We start from the raw sequence: 20,446 nt of genomic DNA, 5'->3' as shown, positions 1-20,446 counted from the left end.
TCAAATTGTTTGGGAACAGACCTGGATAGTATAACAGAACTCTGCAGGCAGTCTTTGCAGTAGATTGCAACACCGCCCCCTTTGGCCGTTCTATCTTGTCTGAAAATCTTGTAATTGGGGATGAAAATGTCTGAATTTTTGGTGGTCTTTCTAAGCCAGGATTCAGACACGGCTAAAACATCCGGGTTGGCAGAGTGTGCTAAAGCAGTGAACAAAACAAACTTAGGGAGGAGGCTTCTAATGTTAACATGCATGAAGCCAAGGCTATTACGGTTACAGAAGTCATCAAAAGAGAGCGCCTGGGGAATAGGAGTGGAGCCAGGTACTGCAGGGCCTGGATTCACCTCTACATCACCAGAGGAACAGAGGATGAGTAGGATAAGGGTACGGCTAAAAGCTATGAGAATTGGTCGCCTAGAGCTACTAGAGCAGAGAGTAAAAGGAGGTTTCTGGGGGCGATAAAATAGTTTAAAGGAATAATGTACAGACAAAGGTATGGTAGGATGTGAATACAGTGGAGGTAAACCTAGGTATTGAGTGATGATGAGAGAGATATTGTCTCTAGAAACATCATTGAAACCAGGTGATGTCATCGCATATGTGGGTGGTGGAACTGAGAGGTTGGATATGGTATAGAGAGCAGGGCTAGAGTCTCTACAGTGAAATAAGCCAATAAACACTAACCAGAACAGCAATGGACAAGGCATATTTACATTAAGGAGAGGCATGCTAATCGAGTGATCAATAAGGGTCCAGTGAGTAGAGGTTGGTTGGGGTCGTGGCGATCCAGACAGCTGGCCGGGTATATGGCTATCGGTAGCAGCATAGGATGGAGGTCTGTTTGTAGATACCTCGTGCGTTTCCGTCGGTAGGTTAGTGGGGTTCCGTGTAGTGGTCTTCCGTGTGGTAGAGGGGATCAATCCAAATTGGCAAAATAGATATAGTGACCCAGGGAAAAAATAAAATAAATAAATAATAATAATAATAATAGTTGTCCAATATACTTGTTCAAATAGCAGCCGATAAGACAGCTAACGATTAGCGGGCCTCAGATGAGCGTTCAGGTAACGTCGGGACGGAGGTGCCAGTTGGATAAATCCCTCGGGCAGATAACGTCGGCAGTCAGTCGCGGCAGTCAGTCGTGAAGGCCCGGTGGGGTTCCGTATCTGCAGCAGCAACAAAAGAAACGGGTCCGGATGGTGATGGAACTCCTCAGCTGGCTAGCTCCAGAATGATTAGAGTTTGCTCCGGGGTCGACGTAAGCCAATAGTCACACGGTTTGCAGCTAGCTAGCTGCGAAATCAAGGTACAAGTGTCCAGAGCCTGCGGCTGGAATCCGGGGAAAACTGAGAGAAAAAAAAAGAGTCCCGGAATGCTCCGGTCCGAGTCGCGTTGCACAAAAGTGCCGGTAGATTATCGAGCTAAAGGAATAGCTGATGACCACTAAACGTGGGCAGCTGAAACACCAACGCTAGCCAGCAAACCGGCTAATTTCGGGGCAGCTACAGATTAGCTTCTGGCTAGCTATCGGAGTAGCTTCTGGTTAAGCTTTCAGGCTAGCTTCTGAATTAGCCCCTGGCTAGCTTCCACGATGGATTTTCAGATTGAGGTAAGTAATACTTTTTGTAATTGGTGAAGCGGGTTGCAGGAAAGCTTTTGCAGGAAAGCTTTTGTAGTTGAGTTCTTGGATAATAAAATAGATAAAAGATATGCGAAGAAAGGTGTAAATATATATATATACAGGACACGAACAATACGGAACAGAAAAAGACGTCTGAACTGCTAAGCCACCTTGGATTCGAGGAGGATAGTATATCTATAGTATACCCCTCTATAGTATACCTCTCTGTAGTATACCCCTCTATAGTATACCCCTCTGTAGTATACCCCTCTATAGTATACCCCTCTATAGTATACCCCTCTATAGTATACCCCTCTGTAGTATACCCCTCTGTAGTATACCCCTCTGTAGTATACCCCTCTGTAGTATACCCCTCTGTAGTATACCCCTCTGTAGTATACCCCTCTGTAGTATACCCCTCTGTAATATACCTCGCTGTACCATATTTTCAGTGTTTGCTACGTAACGTTCATCAAGGACTAAGTACCGGTGTCCCTGTAACAGGGTTGGTTATGTATTAGATGTTTATGTATTCCTATAGGTTGCTTGAATTTATTCATCAATCAGATGTTTTGCCATTGGTTACTCTTGCAGATAGGGGGAGATTGCGAACGTCAGTTCTTCCCGGCCTGATATTGACATGCAAGCGGTAGGTCACGTTCTGAAATAGGGCATTCTAATTTCTGTTTTACTATGTACAGTCCTGGAAAAAAGTTTTGAGAATGACACAAATACTAATTTTCACATAGTTTGCTGCTTCAGTGTCTTCAGATATTTTTGTCAGATGTTACTATGGAATCCTGAAGTATAATTACAAGCATTTCATAAGTGTCAAAGGCTTTTATTTACAATTACATGAAGTTGATGGAAAGAGTCAATATTTGCAGTGTTGACCCTTCTTTTTCTAGACCTCTGCAATGTGATCTCCAGCCTTGTTCTCGTCGACACTCACGCCTGTGTTAACGAGACAATCACTGACATGATGTGAGCTGGTCCTTTTGTGGCAGGGCTCAAATGCAGTGGAAATGTTTTTTGGGGGGATTCAGTTCATTTGCATGGCAAAGAGGGACTTTGCAATTCATCTGATCACTCTTCATAACATTCTGGGGTATATGCAAATTGCCATCATACAAACTGAGGCAGCAGACTTTGTGAAAATGTATATTTGTGTCATTCTCAAAACTTTTGGCCACGACTGTACGTGTCCTGAGGTACTGCAGATACACTGTGTACAAAACATCACAAACACTTCCCTAATAATGAGTTGCACCCCCTTTCTACCCTTCAGAACAGCCTATATTCATAATATCCAATTCTAATACCTTGTTATTTTCTCACCCTGTAGCTGTGTTTCCAAAGTGTTGTTATTTAGGATCAATCCTCTCTGAGTTTCATATCCTTCTACAGTGTTCTGTGCTGTTGCCCAATTTCTCATCCTGCTATCTCTCTCTTCCCCCTTGTGATCGCTTTCCACCTGCTATCTCTCTATCTGTCCATGATATCTCTTCTATCACCCTGCTATCTCTCTCTCCCCCCTTGTGATCACTTTCCACCTGATTTCTCTCTATCTGTCCCTGATATCTCTCTATCTGTCCCTGATATCTGTCCCTGATATCTCTCTATCTATCCCTGCTATCTCTCTATCTGTCCCTGCTATCTGTCCCTGCTATCTCTCTATCTGTCCCTGCTATCTGTCCCTGCTATCTCTCTATCTGTCCCTGCTATCTGTCCCTGCTTTCTTTATATCTGTCCCTGCTATCTGTCCCTGCTATCTCTCTATCTGTCCATGCTATCTCTCTATATGTCCCTGCTATCTGTCCCTGCTATCTCTCTATCTGTCCCTGCTATCGCTTTATCTGACCATGCTATCTCTATATATGTCCCTGATATCTCTCTATCTGTCCCTGCTATCTCTCTATCTGTCCATGTTATCTCTCTACCTATCACTGCTATCTCTCTATATGTTCATGCTATCTCTCTATCTGACCATGCTATCTCTCCATCTGTCCCTGCTATCTCTCCATCTGTCCATGCTATCTCTCTATATGTCCATGCTATCTCTCTATCTGTTACTGCTATCTGGCCCTGCTTTCTCTCTATCTGTCCCTGCTATCTCTCTATCTGTCACTGCTATATGTCCCTGCTATCTCTCTATCTGTCCATGCTATCTGTCCCTGCTTTCTCTCTATCTGTCCCTGCTATCTGTCCCTGCTTTCTCTCTAGCTGTCCCTGCTATCTCTCTATCTGTCCCTGCTATCTCTCTATTACCCTGCGATCACTCTCTACCTCTTTATCTCTCCCCTGCTATCGATCTTTCTCCCTCCTGCCATATCAATATCTCCCTGCTATCTCTCTCTCTCTCTCAGTTAAATTCTTTAATGGATTGTCTATAGCGGTGGATGTAATATTACATTAGGTTGCAGAGAAGTAGGGGAATCACACACACCGTGCTGTCATCACTTTAGAGAAGAAGTCAGACATGTCTTTATAGATGTTTATGTGATGATGATATTTCTATGTTGAAAAGCGAAATGTAAATGAGTCTTTATTAGTAATGAAAATAGCCGTATTCCACAAAGAGTCCTAGAGAAGATACACAGAAAACAAAGTGATGTTTTAATAATGTATGTTTCACATTTCATTTAAAAAAGTGAATAATGTGCTGTTGATTTTAATTTCTGTTTCCAGTTGGGATTAAATATCCATAATATCCGTAACAAGAGCAGGAGAAATGAATGATATCTTTCTGTTATGGTGTAGTGTTCTTAATTTTAATTAGAAATTGTGCACGAATATTGAATTAAAAAAAAGCCTGTTATAAATTACAGTGCCTTCGGAAAGAATTCAGAGCTGTTGACCTTTTCCCACATGTTGTTACGTTACAGCCTTATTCTAAAATGGATTTAAAAAAAATGGTTTCCTCTCATCAATCTACACACAATACACCCCATAATGACAACGCAAAAACAGGTGTTTAGAAATGTTTGCAAATGAACTAAAAATAGAAAGATCACATTTACAGAAGTATTCAGACCATTAACTCAGTATTTACTTGAAGCACCTTTGTATTTATGTGTATTATGGATCCCCATTAGTTCCTGCCAAGGCAGCAGCTACTCTTCCTGGGGTTTATTATGGATCCCCATTAGTTCCTGCCAAGGCAGCAGCTACTATTCCTGGGGTTTATTATGGATCCCCATTAGTTCCTGCCAAGGCAGCAGCTACTCTTCCTGGAGTTTATTATGGATCCCCATTAGTTCCTGCCAAGGCAGCAGCTACTCTTCCTGGGGTTTATTATGGATCCTCATTAGTTCCTGCCAAGGCAGCAGCTACTCTTCCTGGGGTTTATTATGGATCCCCATTAGTTCCTGCCAAGACAGCAGCTACTCTTCCTGGGGTTTATTATGGATCCCCATTAGTTCCTGCCAAGGCAGCAGCTACTCTTCCTGGGGTTTATTATGGATCCCCATTAGTTCCTGCCAAGGCAGCAGCTACTCTTCCTGGGGTTTATTATGGATCCCCATTAGTTCCTGCCAAGGCAGCAGCTACTCTTCCTGGGGTTTATTATGGATCCCCATTAGTTCCTGCCAAGGCAGCAGCTACTCTTCCTGGGGTTTATTATGGATCCCCATTAGTTCCTGCCAAGGCAGCGGCTACTCTTCCTGGGGTTTATTATGGATCCCCATTAGTTCCTGCCAAGGCAGCGGCTACTCTTCCTGGGGTTTATTATGGATCCCCATTAGTTCCTGCCAAGGCAGCGGCTACTCTTCCTGGGGTTTATTATGGATCCCCATTAGTTCCTGCCAAGGCAGCAGCTACTCTTCCTGGGGTTTATTATGGATCCCCATTAGTTCCTGCCAAGGCAGCGGCTACTCTTCCTGGGGTTTATTATGGATCCCCATTAGTTCCTGCCAAGGCAGCAGCTACTCTTCCTGGGGTTTATTATGGATCCCCATTAGTTCCTGCCAAGGCAGCAGCTACTCTTCCTGGGGTTTTTTATGGATCCCCATTAGTTCCTGCCAAGGCAGCAGCTACTCTTCCTGGGGTTTATTATGGATCCCCATTAGTTCCTGCCGAGGCAGCAGCTACTCTTCCTGGGGTTTATTATGGATCCCCATTAGTTCCTGCCGAGGCAGCAGCTACTCTTCCTGGGGTTTATTATGGATCCCCATTAGTTCCTGCCGAGGCAGCAGCTACTCTTCCTGGGGTTTATTATAGATCCCCATTAGTTCCTGCCGAGGCAGCAGCTACTCTTCCTGGGGTTTATTATGGATCCCCATTAGTTCCTGCCAAGGCAGCAGCTACTCTTCCTGGGGTTTATTATGGATCCCCATTAGTTCCTGCCAAGGCAGCAGCTACTCTTCCTGGGGTTTATTATGGATCCCCATTAGTTCCTGCCAAGGCAGCAGCTACTCTTCCTGGGGTTTATTATGGATCCCCATTAGTTCCTGCCAAGGCAGCAGCTACTCTTCCTGGGGTTTATTATGGATCCCCATTAGTTCCTGCCAAGGCAGCAGCTACTCTTCCTGGGGTTTATTATGGATCCCCATTAGTTCCTGCCAAGGCAGCAGCTACTCTTCCTGGGGTTTATTATGGATCCCCATTAGTTCCTGCCAAGGCAGCAGCTACTCTTCCTGGGGTTTATTATGGATCCCCATTAGTTCCTGCCAAGGCAGCAGCTACTCTTCCTGGGGTTTATTATGGATCCCCATTAGTTCCTGCCAAGGCAGCAGCTACTCTTCCTGGGGTTTATTATGGATCCCCATTAGTTCCTGCCAAGGCAGCAGCTACTCTTCCTGGGGTTTATTATGGATCCCCGTTAGTTCATGCCAAGGCAGCAGCTACTCTTCCTGGGGATTATTATGGATCCCCATTAGCTCCTGCCAAGGCAGCAGCTACTCTTCCTGGGGTTTATTAAGGATCCCCATTAGTTCCTGCCAAGGCAGCAGCTACTCTTCCTGGGGTTTATTATGGATCCCCGTTAGTTCCTGCCAAGGCAGCAGCTACTCTTCCTGGGGTTTATTATGGATCCTCATTAGTTCCTGCCAAGGCAGCAGCTACTCTTCCTGGGGTTTATTATGGATCCCCATTAGTTCCTGCCAAGGCAGCAGCTACTCTTCCTGGGGTTTATTATGGATCCCCATTAGTTCCTGCCAAGGCAGCAGCTACTCTTCCTGGGGTTTATGGATCCCCATTAGTTCCTGCCGAGGCAGCAGCTACTCTTCCTGGGGTTTATTATGGATCCCCATTAGTTCCTGCCAAGGCAGCAGCTACTCTTCCTGGGATTTATTATGGATCCCCATTAGTTCCTGCCAAGGCAGCAGCTACTCTTCCTGGGGTTTATTATGGATCCCCATTAGTTCCTGCCAAGGCAGCAGCTACTCTACCTGGGGTTTATTATGGATCCCCATTAGTTCCTGTCAAGGCAGCAGCTACTCTTTCGGGGGTTTATTATGGATCCTCATTAGTTCCTGCCAAGGCAGCGGCTACTCTTCCTGGGGTTTATTATGGATCCCCATTAGTTCCTGCCAAGGCAGCAGCTACTCTTCCTGGGGTTTATTATGGATCTCCATTAGTTCCTGCCAAGGCAGCAGCTACTCTTCCTGGGGTTTATTATGGATCCTCATTAGTTCCTGTCAAGGCAGCAGCTACTCTTCCTGGGGTTTATTATGGATCCCCATTAGTTCCTGCCAAGGTAGCGGCTACTCTTCCTGGGGTTTATTATGGATCCCCATTAGTTCCTGCCAAGGCAGCAGCTACTCTTCCTGGGGTTTATTATGGATCCCCATTAGTTCCTGCCAAGGCAGCAGCTACTTTTCCTGGGGTTTATTATAGATCCACATTAGTTCCTGCCAAGGCAGCAGCTACTTTTCCTGGGGTCCAAACACATTATGGGGTGGGGAGGTACTGTCACGCCCTGACCTTAGAGAGCCTTTTTTTTTCTCTATTTGGTCGGGGTGTGATTTGGGTGGGCAATCCATGTGTTCTTTTCCTATGTTGGCCGGGTATGGTTCCCAATCAGAGGCAGCTGTCTATCGTTGTCTCTGATTGGGGATCATACTTAGGCAGCCTGTTTTGTGGGATCTTGTTTTTGCATAGTTGCTGTCTAGCCCTGCAGAACTTTACGTTCGGTTTTGTATTTTATTATTTTTTTCGGAGTTCATTATTAAATATCATGAACACGTTCCATGGTGCGCTTTGGTCTCATTCATTTGACGACGGACGTAACACATTAAGACATTTACATTACATATAAAACAAAATATAAAACAGTACATCATACAAAATTATTACGCCACTACATATCTACAGTACTAAATGTATAAAACCACCATTCAACGTTATTTCAATGTCTGTGTGTAGCGTGCTGGCGTTTGTGTACAGATCCGTCCGTCTGTACCTGTGTGTTTGTCTCTTCACAGTCCCCTCTGTTCCATAAGGTGTATTTTTACCTGCTTTTTAAATCTGTTCTACAGCTGCATCAGGTACCTGATGTGGAATAGAGTTCCATGTACTCATGGCTCTATGTAGTACTGTGCACCTCCCATAGTCTGTTCTGGACTTGGGGACTGTGAAGAGACCTCTGGTAGCATGTCTAGTGGGATATGCATGGGTGTCTGATTCAGCTTGTCAACACCTGTTACAAAAACAAGTAGTGATGACGTCGATCTCTCTACCACCTTGACTCATGAGATACTGACTAGGCATGTCATTAATGTTAGCTCTCTGTGTACCTTTTAGGGCCATATATTTAGGACTAACTTATTCCTTGCCACCTGTTCTGAAACGAACTGCAGCTCTTTGTTAACCTGTTTGGGATAGCCCCCCTTTTTCTCAATTTCCGCCTGAAAACATACCCTAATCTAACTGCTTGTAGCTCAGGCCTAGAAGGAAGGATATGCATATTCTTGGTATCTTTTGAAAGCAAACATTCTGAAGTTTGTGTAAATGTGAATTGAATGTAGGAGAATATAACACAATAGATCTGGTAGAAGAAAATACAAGGAAATCAACAGACGTTTTTTGTTCTTTTACTGTTGTGTCCTCTTTAAAAATCAACAAGAAAGGCCAAACATTCAGTTATGATACTGGGGATCATTTCAAATCAGAACATAGGTAGGCAACAGTATTTGACCAAAGTTTCAGATGGATACCTTCAGGAATGAGTGAGGTACATGCCATTGAGCATGAAGTCAACCAGGTGTCCCTCACAAGTTTCCCAAATGTACCCAAGTGGCCGAATTGGTACAATGATACAATGATACAAATACCTATATACAAAATACAAAACAATTATTCTAACATACCCCAAAAAATATATATTTGAAAAATTCAAGAAAAAAAAAGAATATTTCAAAAAAATAAAAAAATAACAAGGGGAACTATTTACACTTCAATGTTCAATCATGTGAAGACTCTCTGTCCTCTAAACAATGTTGCGCTCCTGATGCCATATCCCATAGCAGTCTCTCTCTGGTGTGAAACAGAGGGTCACAGCACAGGTGGCGCAGGTGACAGGGGACTTCTTGTGGCACAGGGCACAACGAAGCCGCCCTACTGTGCCCCTTTTTCCCCGAGGCACATCCCTGCCTGCAATGATGAACAGCATGTGCGTACCGCTGGTTGGAGCAGAAGGGACAGAGGTAGAGGGGACAGAAGGTGCTACAGTGTTCTTGCTGTAGTTAGCAAGCTCCTGGATGAGCTGCTCCCTAAAGGGTAGCTGTGAGATGGGGGGCTGTCCACAGTTCTTGGCCATTTCCTTCTGGAGGATGAAGGAATTCACCACAGCAATGTCAATAAAATGATAGAATAACGTTCTGTACCATTTCATGGTTTTGTGAAGGACATTGTAATATCCTATCAGCGCATCCGATAGGTCTACACCCCCCATGCTCTTGTTGTAATCCCTCACAGCATCTGGAATGGGGACATTTCTGGCAGTCCAAGCGCCTGTAGGACCTTTCAACCGTCGAACAACGTGATCCCCACCGAACGACTTGTGAATAGTGGAACACATGACCTCTCGAGTGTCCATCCACTTCACAAACAGCAAACCATCTTCACGGATCCATCTCATGGTACCCCGCTCAGCCCGCTTTGGCATGTCGTTTACCCTGGTTTTTGGAAAACCCACTCGATTGGTCCGAATGGTGCCACAGGCCCACATCTCCAGCTTCCTCAGGTCTGTGAACAGGGTAGGGCTTGTGTAGAAGTTGTCTACAAATAGTTTGTAGCCCTTCCCCAACAGCTGGAAATCTAATAACTGCATCACAGAATCATAACTGAGTCCCTTACCGCTCGTACAAGTGTTCTTCCCCTCATAGACAAAAAAATTGCACGTGTATGCACACGCAGAATCGGCCAAAACAAACAGCTTGTAACCCCATTTTGTGGGTTTGTTGCGCATGTACTGTTTTAGGCCAATTCTGGCCTTTGAGGCTACCATTCTCTCATCTATGGAAAGGTTCTGGGCGGGCTGAAAATATGTCTTGCATGCCTCAACGATATCATGGTAGAGAGGTTTAATCTTGCATAGTCTGTCAAAGCCTGCTGTGCCTCGTTTCGCCTCGTTGTCCTTATCAACCTCTGGGTCACTAATGTGAAGTGCCCGTGAAATTGTCAGAAACCTCTTACAAGACATGACCGTTGAGGGGAAAGGCAGTTGATAGAGTGGTGCAGTTTTCCAGTAGTGTTTGAGGTTCTTCAACTTCACCAGCCCCATGTAAATGACCATAGACAGGTAGCAAAACAGTTCTGAAATGGAAATGTCCTTCCATGCCTCTGTCTTGCCTTCCTGCTTCTTAGCCCCATATTTATTAGTGTTCATCACCAGGGTATCAACAACTGCCGAGGTGAAGAACAACTGGAAAAGTTGCATGGGGCTGTACTTAGAAGTTGGGTCCAATTGAGGGCCTACTGGGCGTTTTGGGCGGAAAAGTGGAGCTGGTGGGGCCACATCCTCCTCAAGAACAGAGTGCCAACGGTCCTCCTCCGCTCTGGCAGGTTCCACGCTGGACGGTTCCACGCTGCCCTTCCTCCGCACGCTGCCCTTCCTCCGCTTCTTTGCCGCCGGCTTACCACCCCTTGATGGCCGGGCGGGGGTAGGTGTGGTGCCGGATACAGCCGGGGTCCAGCTGGATGGACCAGCTTCAGTGGGGGATTTTCTCCTTGGCTCCCAATCAGAATCGCTGGGACTGTGAAATAAACACAGACACATATTATATATACACAATTTGTGACCATGGGGAGGTTTTGTCAATTCCATTTTAGATATAAAATACATGGAAACAATTAGGTAATAATTATACAGACACATAATATATATACACAATTTGTGACCATGGTGAGGTTTTGTCAATTCCATTTTAGATATAAAATACATGGAAACAATTAGGTAATAATTATACAGACACATAATATATATACACAATTTGTGACCATGGGGAGGTTTTGTCAATTCCATTTTAGATATAAAATACATGGAAACAATTAGGAAACAACAAATATGTACTTTCTACATTTCAATATACTTGTGTACTTTTATATTTCATGTCCTAGTCATATTTTTATATAAGGCAAATAAAATACAATATCTCAAACAACTCAAATGAATTATATTTGATATTACTAATTTCAAACAACGTTACTCACCGATCCAAAACTGCGTCTTCACCGTGGAGGAACATGTCTTCAAATTCTGAATCCACGGATTCAATCTCACTGGATTCATTTAGATTTAGTTCACTATCACTAGATCTCTCTATTTCATCAATTATATCGTGAATATCTGTGTACCTGGTCTTGGTCTTTGATTTTGCTGATATATTAGCCATTATTGTAACTAGAAAATGCTCAGAAAAAAACGTTTGCGGCGCGTAAAACGGCAGGGATCCTTCTGGTAGAGTTTTCAATGGCGAATAGCCTGTGTACGCATGGCTTTACAACGAAGCCTATTATTTCCGGGTAGAACCATTGCATATGCCCATGTACCTCTGTTCATTGGCTATCTATCCAGCTAGATTTCAAGAAGATCAGTGGTCATTGGTCCGAAATACAGTCAATCAACGAAGGACAGGTCATTCGATTGGCGCGTCAGGAGGTCGTTGTTTGGTCTGTTCAAATCAATTTGTTTCGGTCAATATGTCCCGGGAAAAGAACCATGAAGTTTGGTTGTTTTACTAACAAACAGAGGATTCTAATGAAACCGAACTTGACTTGATAAACGTCCCTTTAGAGTGAGTAATTACAATGAACGTTACGTCCAAAGTTGAAGGAGGCTGAATTTTCCACACAAGCCGTTCACAAAATGTTTCGTGTTAGGCTATAAAAATGGATTATATCGAACAAAAAGCCACTTGATTGTTTCGTCGTGACCTTTAGGATTGCCAAAAGAAGAAAAATTCCTAAGGTAATTGATGATTTTTATTGCTATTTCTGACTTTCGTGACTAATGTACTTTGTTGTAACTGTACCTAATGTGTTGTTTACTGATCGATAATCGCTTTTGCAGTGAAGCTTTTCGAAATCGGACATATTGGCTAGATTAACATGAGGTATAGCTTTGATATGGCGAATAACACTTCTGATTTAATTGAAGCTAAATATTTATAATTATGACATTTCGCCATTTTTTTTTTTTTTTTTCTGAAACGTGCCGCTAGCGGCACCCCAATCCTAGACAGGTTAAGTGTTGCAGTCATTTCAGTCACTGTAGTAGCTGACGTGTACTGTGTTGAGTCATCCACATACATAGACACTCTGGCCTTACTCCAAGCCAGTGGCATGTTGTTAGTAAACATTGAAAAAAGTAAGGGGCCTAGACAGCTGCCCTGGGGAATTCCTGATTCTTCCTGGATTATGTTGGAGAGGCTTTCATTAAAGAACACCCTCTGTGTTCTGTTAGACAGGTAACTCTTTATCCACAATAGAGCAGGGGGTGTAAAGCCATAACACATCCATTTTTCCAGCAACAGACTATGATTGATAATGTCAAAAGATACAGTGAAGTCTAACAAAACAGCCCCCACAATCATTGTATCATCAATTTCTCTCAGCCATTCATCCATCATTTGTGTAAGTGCTGTGCTTGTTGAATGTCCTTCCCTATAAGTGTGCTGAAAGTCTGCTGTCAATTTGTTTACTGTGAAATGTTCCAAAAGTTTACGAACGGATTGTAACAGGCTGACTGGTCGGCTATTTGAGACAGTAAAGGGGGCTTTACTATTCCTAGATCGCAGAATGACTTTAGCTTCCCTCCAGGCCTGAGGGCACACACTATCTAGTTGACTTATCATGAAGATGTGGCAAATAGGAGTGACAATATCGTCCGCTATTATCCTCAGTAATTTTCCATCCAGATTGTCAGACCCCGGTGACTTGTCATTGTTGATAGACAATACTTTTTTCACCTCTTCCACACTGAATTTACAGAATTCAAAAGTACAATTGTCTTTCATAATTTGGTCCTATATACTTGGATGTGTAGCGTCAGCGTTTGTTACTGGCATGTCATCCCTAAGTTTGCTTTTCTTGCCAATACAAAAGTCATTAGGTAGTTGGCAATATCAATGGTGTGTGTTTTGTGATGAATGAGCTGATATCAATGAATGAAGTCAAGTTTTTTTTTTTTTCTCCCAAAATGTAATTTGCTCCAAAGCTTTTTACTATCATTCTTTATATCATTTATCTTTGTTTCATAGTAGAGTTTTTAATTTTTTTTGTCAAATGATTTCTTAATTTGCAGTACATTTGCCAATAAATTGTACAGCCAGACTTGTTTGCCTTTTGTCTCATCCCTCTCAACCATACCATTTTTCAATTTCTAATCAATCCAAGGGGATTTAATAGTTTTACAGTCATTTTCTTAATGGGTGCATGCTTATTAGTAACTGGAATAAGTAGTTTCATAAATGCGTCAAGTGCAGCATCTGGTTGATCCTCATTACACACCACAGACCAGCAAATATTATTTACATCATCAACATGTGAATCACTACCAAACTTATTGTATGACCTCTTATACATTATATTAGGCCCAGGCTTTGGAACTTTGGTTTTCCTAGATATGGCTACTATATTGTGATCACTACATCCTATGCATTTGGATACTGCTTTAAAGCAATTTTCTGCAACGTTAGTAAAAATGTGATCAATACATGTTGATGATTTCACTATTGTGCTGTTTGTAAATACCCTGGTAGGTTGACTGATAGCCCAAAATGCTGTGATAATGTATTAGGCCTACTGCACAAACTCCATTCCTATGGTAATGTAAAGAAACGTCTGAGCGATAGATCTCGGCTTGCTTTTTGACCGCGAAAGTGATCTTCATTCAAAAATGGTTGGTGACGACTGATTTAGGGAACAGGGACCCATTTGGTATCATGTCAAAAGTAGTGCACTATATAGGGAATAGGGTCCCATAGGGCTCTGGTCTAAAGTAGTGCACTATATAGGGAATAGGGTCCCATAGGGCTCAGGTCTAAAGTAGTGCACTATATAGGGAATAGGGTCCCATTTGGGATGCAGATTGTGTGTTCTCTCTCTGTTGGGAAATGTTTTGTTTACACATCCGTGCAGATGGCCCAATCAATATTAGAACCTATTATCCTGGCTGAACTATTTAACACCGCCTGGCGCCTAAAACTCAGACCACTCAATGAAGTTCGTCACGCAATTACGATGCCCATAATGTTCTATTAGACCCATCTACCTATCCCAGATATCTACTTAGTTGTGACTGCCCTGGTTCAGATACGGACCTCTACCACTTAACCAGCCTCTGGATGTTCTAATCTAAATGGTGACCAGGGGTCGAATTTAGCTGTTAGAAACTGCTGAGATTAATTCTCAGATAGCTGCCATTTTGATTGAGAATCCTTTTTTTTGTGTCTTTCTCCTCATTGTTCTGCCATTTCTATTGGCTTCCAGTACGTATCTGTAACGGCTGTCCACTCTCTCTTCATAAGAAGAGGTGGAGTAGTGATCGAGCCAAGGCGCAGCGGGTTGAGAACACATAATATTTATTAAAGACAAGACGAAAACGAACTATACTTGATAATGATACAAAATAACAAAACGAAAGTAGACAGACCTGAACGACGAACATACATAAACACGAGAACGCACGAACAGGGAAAAAATAGCCTACATGAAATGAACAAACCGTAACAGTCCCGTATGGTGCGACAAACACTGACACAGGAGACAACCACCCACAAACAAACACTGTGAACAGCCTACCTAAATATGACTCTCAATTAGAGGAACGCCAAACACCTGCCTCCAATTGAGAGCCATACCAGGCAACCCTAAACCAACATAGAAACAGATAACATAGAATGCCCACCCAAACTCACGTCCTGACCAACTAACACACAAAACTAAACAGAAAACAGGTCAGGAACGTGACATAACCCCCCCCTCAAGATGCGTACTCCGAACGCATCACCAAAAAGTTCAGGGGAGGGTCTGGGTGGGCATCTGACCACGGTGGTGGCTTAGGCTCCGGGCGTGGTTCCCACCCCACCATAATCAATCCCCGCTTCCTTAGCCTCCCCACAATGACCACCCTCCAAATAACCCCACCTAAATTTAGGGGCAACACCAGAATCAAGGACAGCTCTGGGACAAGGTAGCTCAGGACATAGGGATAGCTCAGGACAGAGGGAGAGCTTAGGAGAGAGAGGTAGCTCAGGAGAGAGAGGTAGCTCAGGATAGAGGGGCAACTCCGGACTGAAGGGCAGCTCCGGACAGAGAGACAGCTCTGGACTGAGGGGCAGTTCAGGATTACTAGCCGCTTCTGGCTGAGGGACAGCTCATGGCTGACTGACGGCTCTGGACGCTCATGGCAGGCTGACGGCTCTGGACGCTCATGGCAGGCTGACGGCTCTGGACGCTCATGGCAGGCTGACGGCTCTGGACGCTCATGGCAGGCTGACGGCTCTGGACGCTCATGGCATGCTGACGGCTCTGGACGCTCATGGCAGGCTGACGGCTCTGGACGCTCATGGCTCTCTAACGGCTCTGGCTGCTCATGGCTCTCTGACGGCTCTGGCTGCTCATGGCTCTCTGACGGCTCTGGCTGCTCATGGCTCTCTGACGGCTCTGGCTGCTCATGGCTCTCTGACGGCTCTGGCTGCTCATGGCTCTCTGACGGCTCTGGCTGCTCATGGCTCGCTGACGGCTCTGGCAGATCCTGTCTGGCTGGCGGCTCTGGCAGATCCTGTCTGGTTGGCGGCTCTGGCAGATCCTGTCTGATTGGCGGCTCTGGCAGATCCTGTCTGATTGGCGGCTCTGGCAGATCCTGTCTGACGGGCGGCTCTAGCGGCTCCTGTCTGGCGGACGGCTCTAGCGGCTCCTGTCTGGCGGACGGCTCTGTAGGCTCATGGCAGACGGGCGGCTTTGCAGGCTCATGGCAGACGGGCGGCTTTGCAGGCTCATTGCAGACGGATGGCTCAGACGGCGCTGGGGAGACGGATGGCTCAGATGGCGCTGGGGAGACGGATGGCTCTGGCCGGATAAGGCGCACTGTAGACCTGGTGCGTGGTGCCGGAACTGGAGGCACGGGGCTAAGGACACGCACCTTCATACTAGTGCGGGAAGCAGGGACAGGGCACACTGGACTCTCAAAGCCCACTCTATACCTGGTGCGTGGTACCGGCACTGGTGACACCGGGCTGAGGGCAAGCACATCAGGATTAGTAGGGGGAGAAGAAACAGTGTGTACAGGGCTCTGGAGACGCACAGGAGGCTTAGTGCGTGGTGCCGGAACTGGAGGCACCGAACTGGATACACGCACTACGGGGAGAGTGCGTAGAGGAGGAACAGGGCTCTGGAAATGCCCTGGTAGCCTAGTGCGTAGTGTAGGCACTGTAGGTACTAGGCTGGGGCGGGGAGGTGGCACCGGAAATACCGGACCGTGCAGGCGTACTGGCTCTCTTGAGCATTGAGCCTGCCCAACCTTACCTGGTTGAATGCTCCCGGTCGCCCGCCCAGTGCGGGGAGGTGGAATAACCCGCACCGGGCTGTGTAGGCGAACCGGGGAAACCATGCGTAAGGCAGGTGCCATGTATGCCGGCCCGAGGAGACGCACTGGAGACCAGACGCGTTGAGCCGGCCTCATGACACCTGGCTCAATGCCCAATCTAGCCCTACCAGTGCGGGGAGGTGGAATAACCCGCACCGGGCTATGCACACGTACAGGAGACACCGTGCGCTCTACTGCGTAACACGGTGTCTGCCCGTACTCCCGCTCTCCACGGTTAGCCTGGGAAGTGGGCGCAGGTCTCCTACCTGCCCTTGGCCCACAACCCCTTAGCCCCCCCCCAAGAAATTTTTGGGAGTTACTCACGGGCTTTTCGGGCTTCCGTGCAAGACGCGTCCCCTCATAACGCCGGTTCCCTTCTCCGGTTGCCTCTGTTCTCCTCAGTGCCTCCACCTGTTCCCATGGGAGGCGATCCCTTCCAGCCAGGATCTCCTCCCATGTGTAGCAACCTTTACCGTCCAATACATCGTCCCAAGTCCATTCCTCCTTCTTTCGCTGTCCCTTACTCCGTTTACACCGCTGCTTGGCTCTGGTATGGTGGGTGGTTCTGTAACGGCTGTCCACTCTCTCTTCATAAGAAGAGGTGGAGTAGTGATCGAGCCAAGGCGCAGCGGGTTGAGAACACATAATATTTATTAAAGACAAGACGAAAACGAACTATACTTGATAATGATACAAAATAACAAAACGAAAGTAGACAGACCTGAACGACGAACATACATAAACACGAGAACGCACGAACAGGGAAAAAATAGCCTACATGAAATGAACAAACCGTAACAGTCCCGTATGGTGCGACAAACACTGACACAGGAGACAACCACCCACAAACAAACACTGTGAACAGCCTACCTAAATATGACTCTCAATTAGAGGAACGCCAAACACCTGCCTCCAATTGAGAGCCATACCAGGCAACCCTAAACCAACATAGAAACAGATAACATAGAATGCCCACCCAAACTCACGTCCTGACCAACTAACACACAAAACTAAACAGAAAACAGGTCAGGAACGTGACAGTATCACTTTGAGATCCTACACAACAGGGAGATGGGGGATATTGTCTGAGACCATCAAGGTCTACCGAGGCCTACTCCAATCTACAAAACAATATTTTCTGTTTTGATTCGAAACAACATTGGATCTGAATATTAATTGACGTCAATTTCCCTCAGAGACTACCGGTTATCAGTTTTAATTGAATAATTAATTGCCCCTGGGAAATGGATGTGTTCCTTCCCAGACTCAATGTATCTCAGAGGCAGACCCATAGAAATATAGTCTATAAAACGGGCTTCCCCCAATCCAGTCAAATGATGGCATTTGTTGCCATCATATTAAAATAACAATTAACTACATATTTTCATTCAACGTTTTTGTTTTTTTAATAAGTAAATTCATACAATTTATTTACAGACAACAACCTGGTTGTTAGTCATTTTGGTCATGTCGCTACAGTACAGACATAGCATAGTCGCTATAAACGGTTGGGTTGTGTGCAAAACTACAGGCCAAAACCAGACGTGGTTGTCTTAGACTATTGACAACATGGCAAACTATATTTCATCTCCAAAATCTTTATTGAAAACAAATACATTTTTTTACAATGAGCACTTGTTATCTCAAATACATTGTTAAATAAATAAAAATTAAAACATTTGTTGTCATTGTTACATTCCCAATAAACCATTATTTTTGGTTCAAACAGAAGGGGAAACTAGCAAAGATTCACTGACAACAACCAAAACAGGTGGGGTTCTAGGAGGGGTTCTGAAAGACACTATGGGGGTGTCCACTGAAAGACACTATGGGGGTGTCCACTGAAAGACACTATGGGGGTGTCCACTGAAAGACACTATGGAGGTGTCCACTGAAAGACACTATGGAGGTGTCCACTGAAAGACACTATGGGGGTGTCCACTGAAAGACACTATGGGGGTGTCCACTGAAAGACACTATGGGGGTGTCCACTGAAAGACACTATGGAGGTGTCCACTGAAAGACACTATGGAGGTGTCCACTGAAAGACACTATGGGGGTGTCCACTGAAAGACACTACGGGGGTGTCCACTGAAAGACACTACGGGGGTGTCCACTGAAAGACACTATGGGGGTGTCCACTGAAAGACACTATGGGGGTGTCCACTGAAAGACACTATGGGGGTGTCCACTAAAAGACACTATGGGGGTGTCCACTGAAAGTTGACTAGTAACAACAACTAGGACCTAAAAGACACCCACCATGAGACCCACTAACAGGAAAACAAACTGATAACCCACACCAACCATAAAGACAGGAAGCAAACCAAAAAAGTGGAGCCGAACGGCGAAGTTCAGATAAAGAACTGTTAGTCTAGAAACCAAATAGGTGAAGACAACTAAAGCTGTTAACCCTCCACATCTCTCAATCCAACTGGAGCACTGGGCCAGCCACTCCTATATATCACCTGAGACAGCACAGGTGTAACACATACTGACTAACGAGGTGACACTAATTGATGTGCCCCACATGCTAACGTGCTAACATCCACAAATAAATGGAAAACCTAAAGCCTGTAACCCCATATTAGGATAGACATGACAGTCAAAACACCTCAAAACAAGACTTGGTATCCTACAATTACCCACAAGGCAGTTTCTTGTCATTGCTGCCAGCTATCTGACCATTCAGAATCATAACAACTCACATGTTCCGTCCAGATCGATGCGTACGCATCAACTCATTTACGCAAATTGACTGGCCGTTCTAAACATAATGGTTGCTATGCAGGCTGGACAACATTCTTGTCACTTGCTAGCTAATTAGCCTGGAGAGAAGGGCCGAGTTAGCTAGAGAGGAGGTTGTCACCGTAGACGGCGGTAGCAGAAGTGTTTGTTTTTGAAGCTGAAAGCACGTCGAGGACAGTTAGCGAGAAAGATGAATGGACAACAGTAAAGTCCAAGAATGGAACAAAAAAGGGCTAAAATTGTTGTGTAAAATGAGTCTGATGAGTCGTTCCTTGTTGGAGTACGTTTTCTGGGATAAAGATGTTCATTCGACCCTTTTGACGTCACGAGGATGGCGAAGAAGGCTTTGGTGAAAGAGAATGCAGTCACAGTAACCAGGAGTGGTGTCGATATCATGTGTATATAAAGAGCAAAAAGAGTGTGCATTGTAGCTCGCGAAAATATCGAAGCATGATATGAACAGCTTTGTTTTTTTCGGAGCAAGGTAAAAGGTGTTATCTCTGGCGTCCCGTTGGACATTGATAATCGAATTGATGCTGTTTTGAGGGCAAAGGGTGGTCACACCAAATATTGATTTGATATAGATTTGTCTTCTGATTTACTCACTTTGCATTTAGTTAATTGATAAATATAATCTATTAACATGTCTATTTTTGAAAACATTCTTACTTTACAGCATTTTTTCACACCTGCCTAAAACGTTTGCACGGTACTGTATATATATACAGCAATAGTATATAGTATTCTACAGTACAAGTCAAAAGTTTGGACACACCTACTCATTCCAGGGATTTTCTTATTTTTTACTATTTTCTACATTATAGAATAATAGCGAAGATATCAAAACTATGAAATAACACATATGGAAACATGTAGTACTTCCTGAAGCTAGATGAGAGAATGCCAAGGGTGTCATCAGGGCAAAAATCTGTCTGTCTGTCTGTCTGTCTGTCTGTCTGTCTGTCTGTCTGTCTGTCTGTCTGTCTGTCTGTCTGTCTGTCTGTCTGTCTGTCTGTCTGTCTGTCTGTCTGTCTGTCTGTCTGTCTGTC

General features: G+C 44.8%; 1 protein-coding gene across 1 annotated transcript; it reads right to left on the bottom strand.

Moving 5' to 3' along the window:
- Nucleotides 1-9,047: 9,047 nt before the first annotated feature.
- Nucleotides 9,048-11,307, bottom strand: LOC139531422 (piggyBac transposable element-derived protein 4-like). The gene is made up of 2 exons (XM_071327870.1): nt 11,273-11,307; nt 9,048-10,815 (listed from the first exon to the last, which is right to left on the bottom strand). Exons 1-2 carry the CDS (start codon nt 11,305-11,307, stop codon nt 9,048-9,050), a joined length of 1,803 nt encoding a protein of 600 aa, XP_071183971.1.
- Nucleotides 11,308-20,446: the final 9,139 nt, after the last annotated feature.

This window comes from Salvelinus alpinus, chromosome 10 (assembly GCF_045679555.1).
Source record: "Salvelinus alpinus chromosome 10, SLU_Salpinus.1, whole genome shotgun sequence".
NCBI classification, from domain to species: Eukaryota; Metazoa; Chordata; class Actinopteri; order Salmoniformes; family Salmonidae; genus Salvelinus; species Salvelinus alpinus.
The sequence above is the reverse complement of the archived record's forward strand: the minus strand, read 5'-3'. Positions and strand labels throughout refer to the sequence as shown.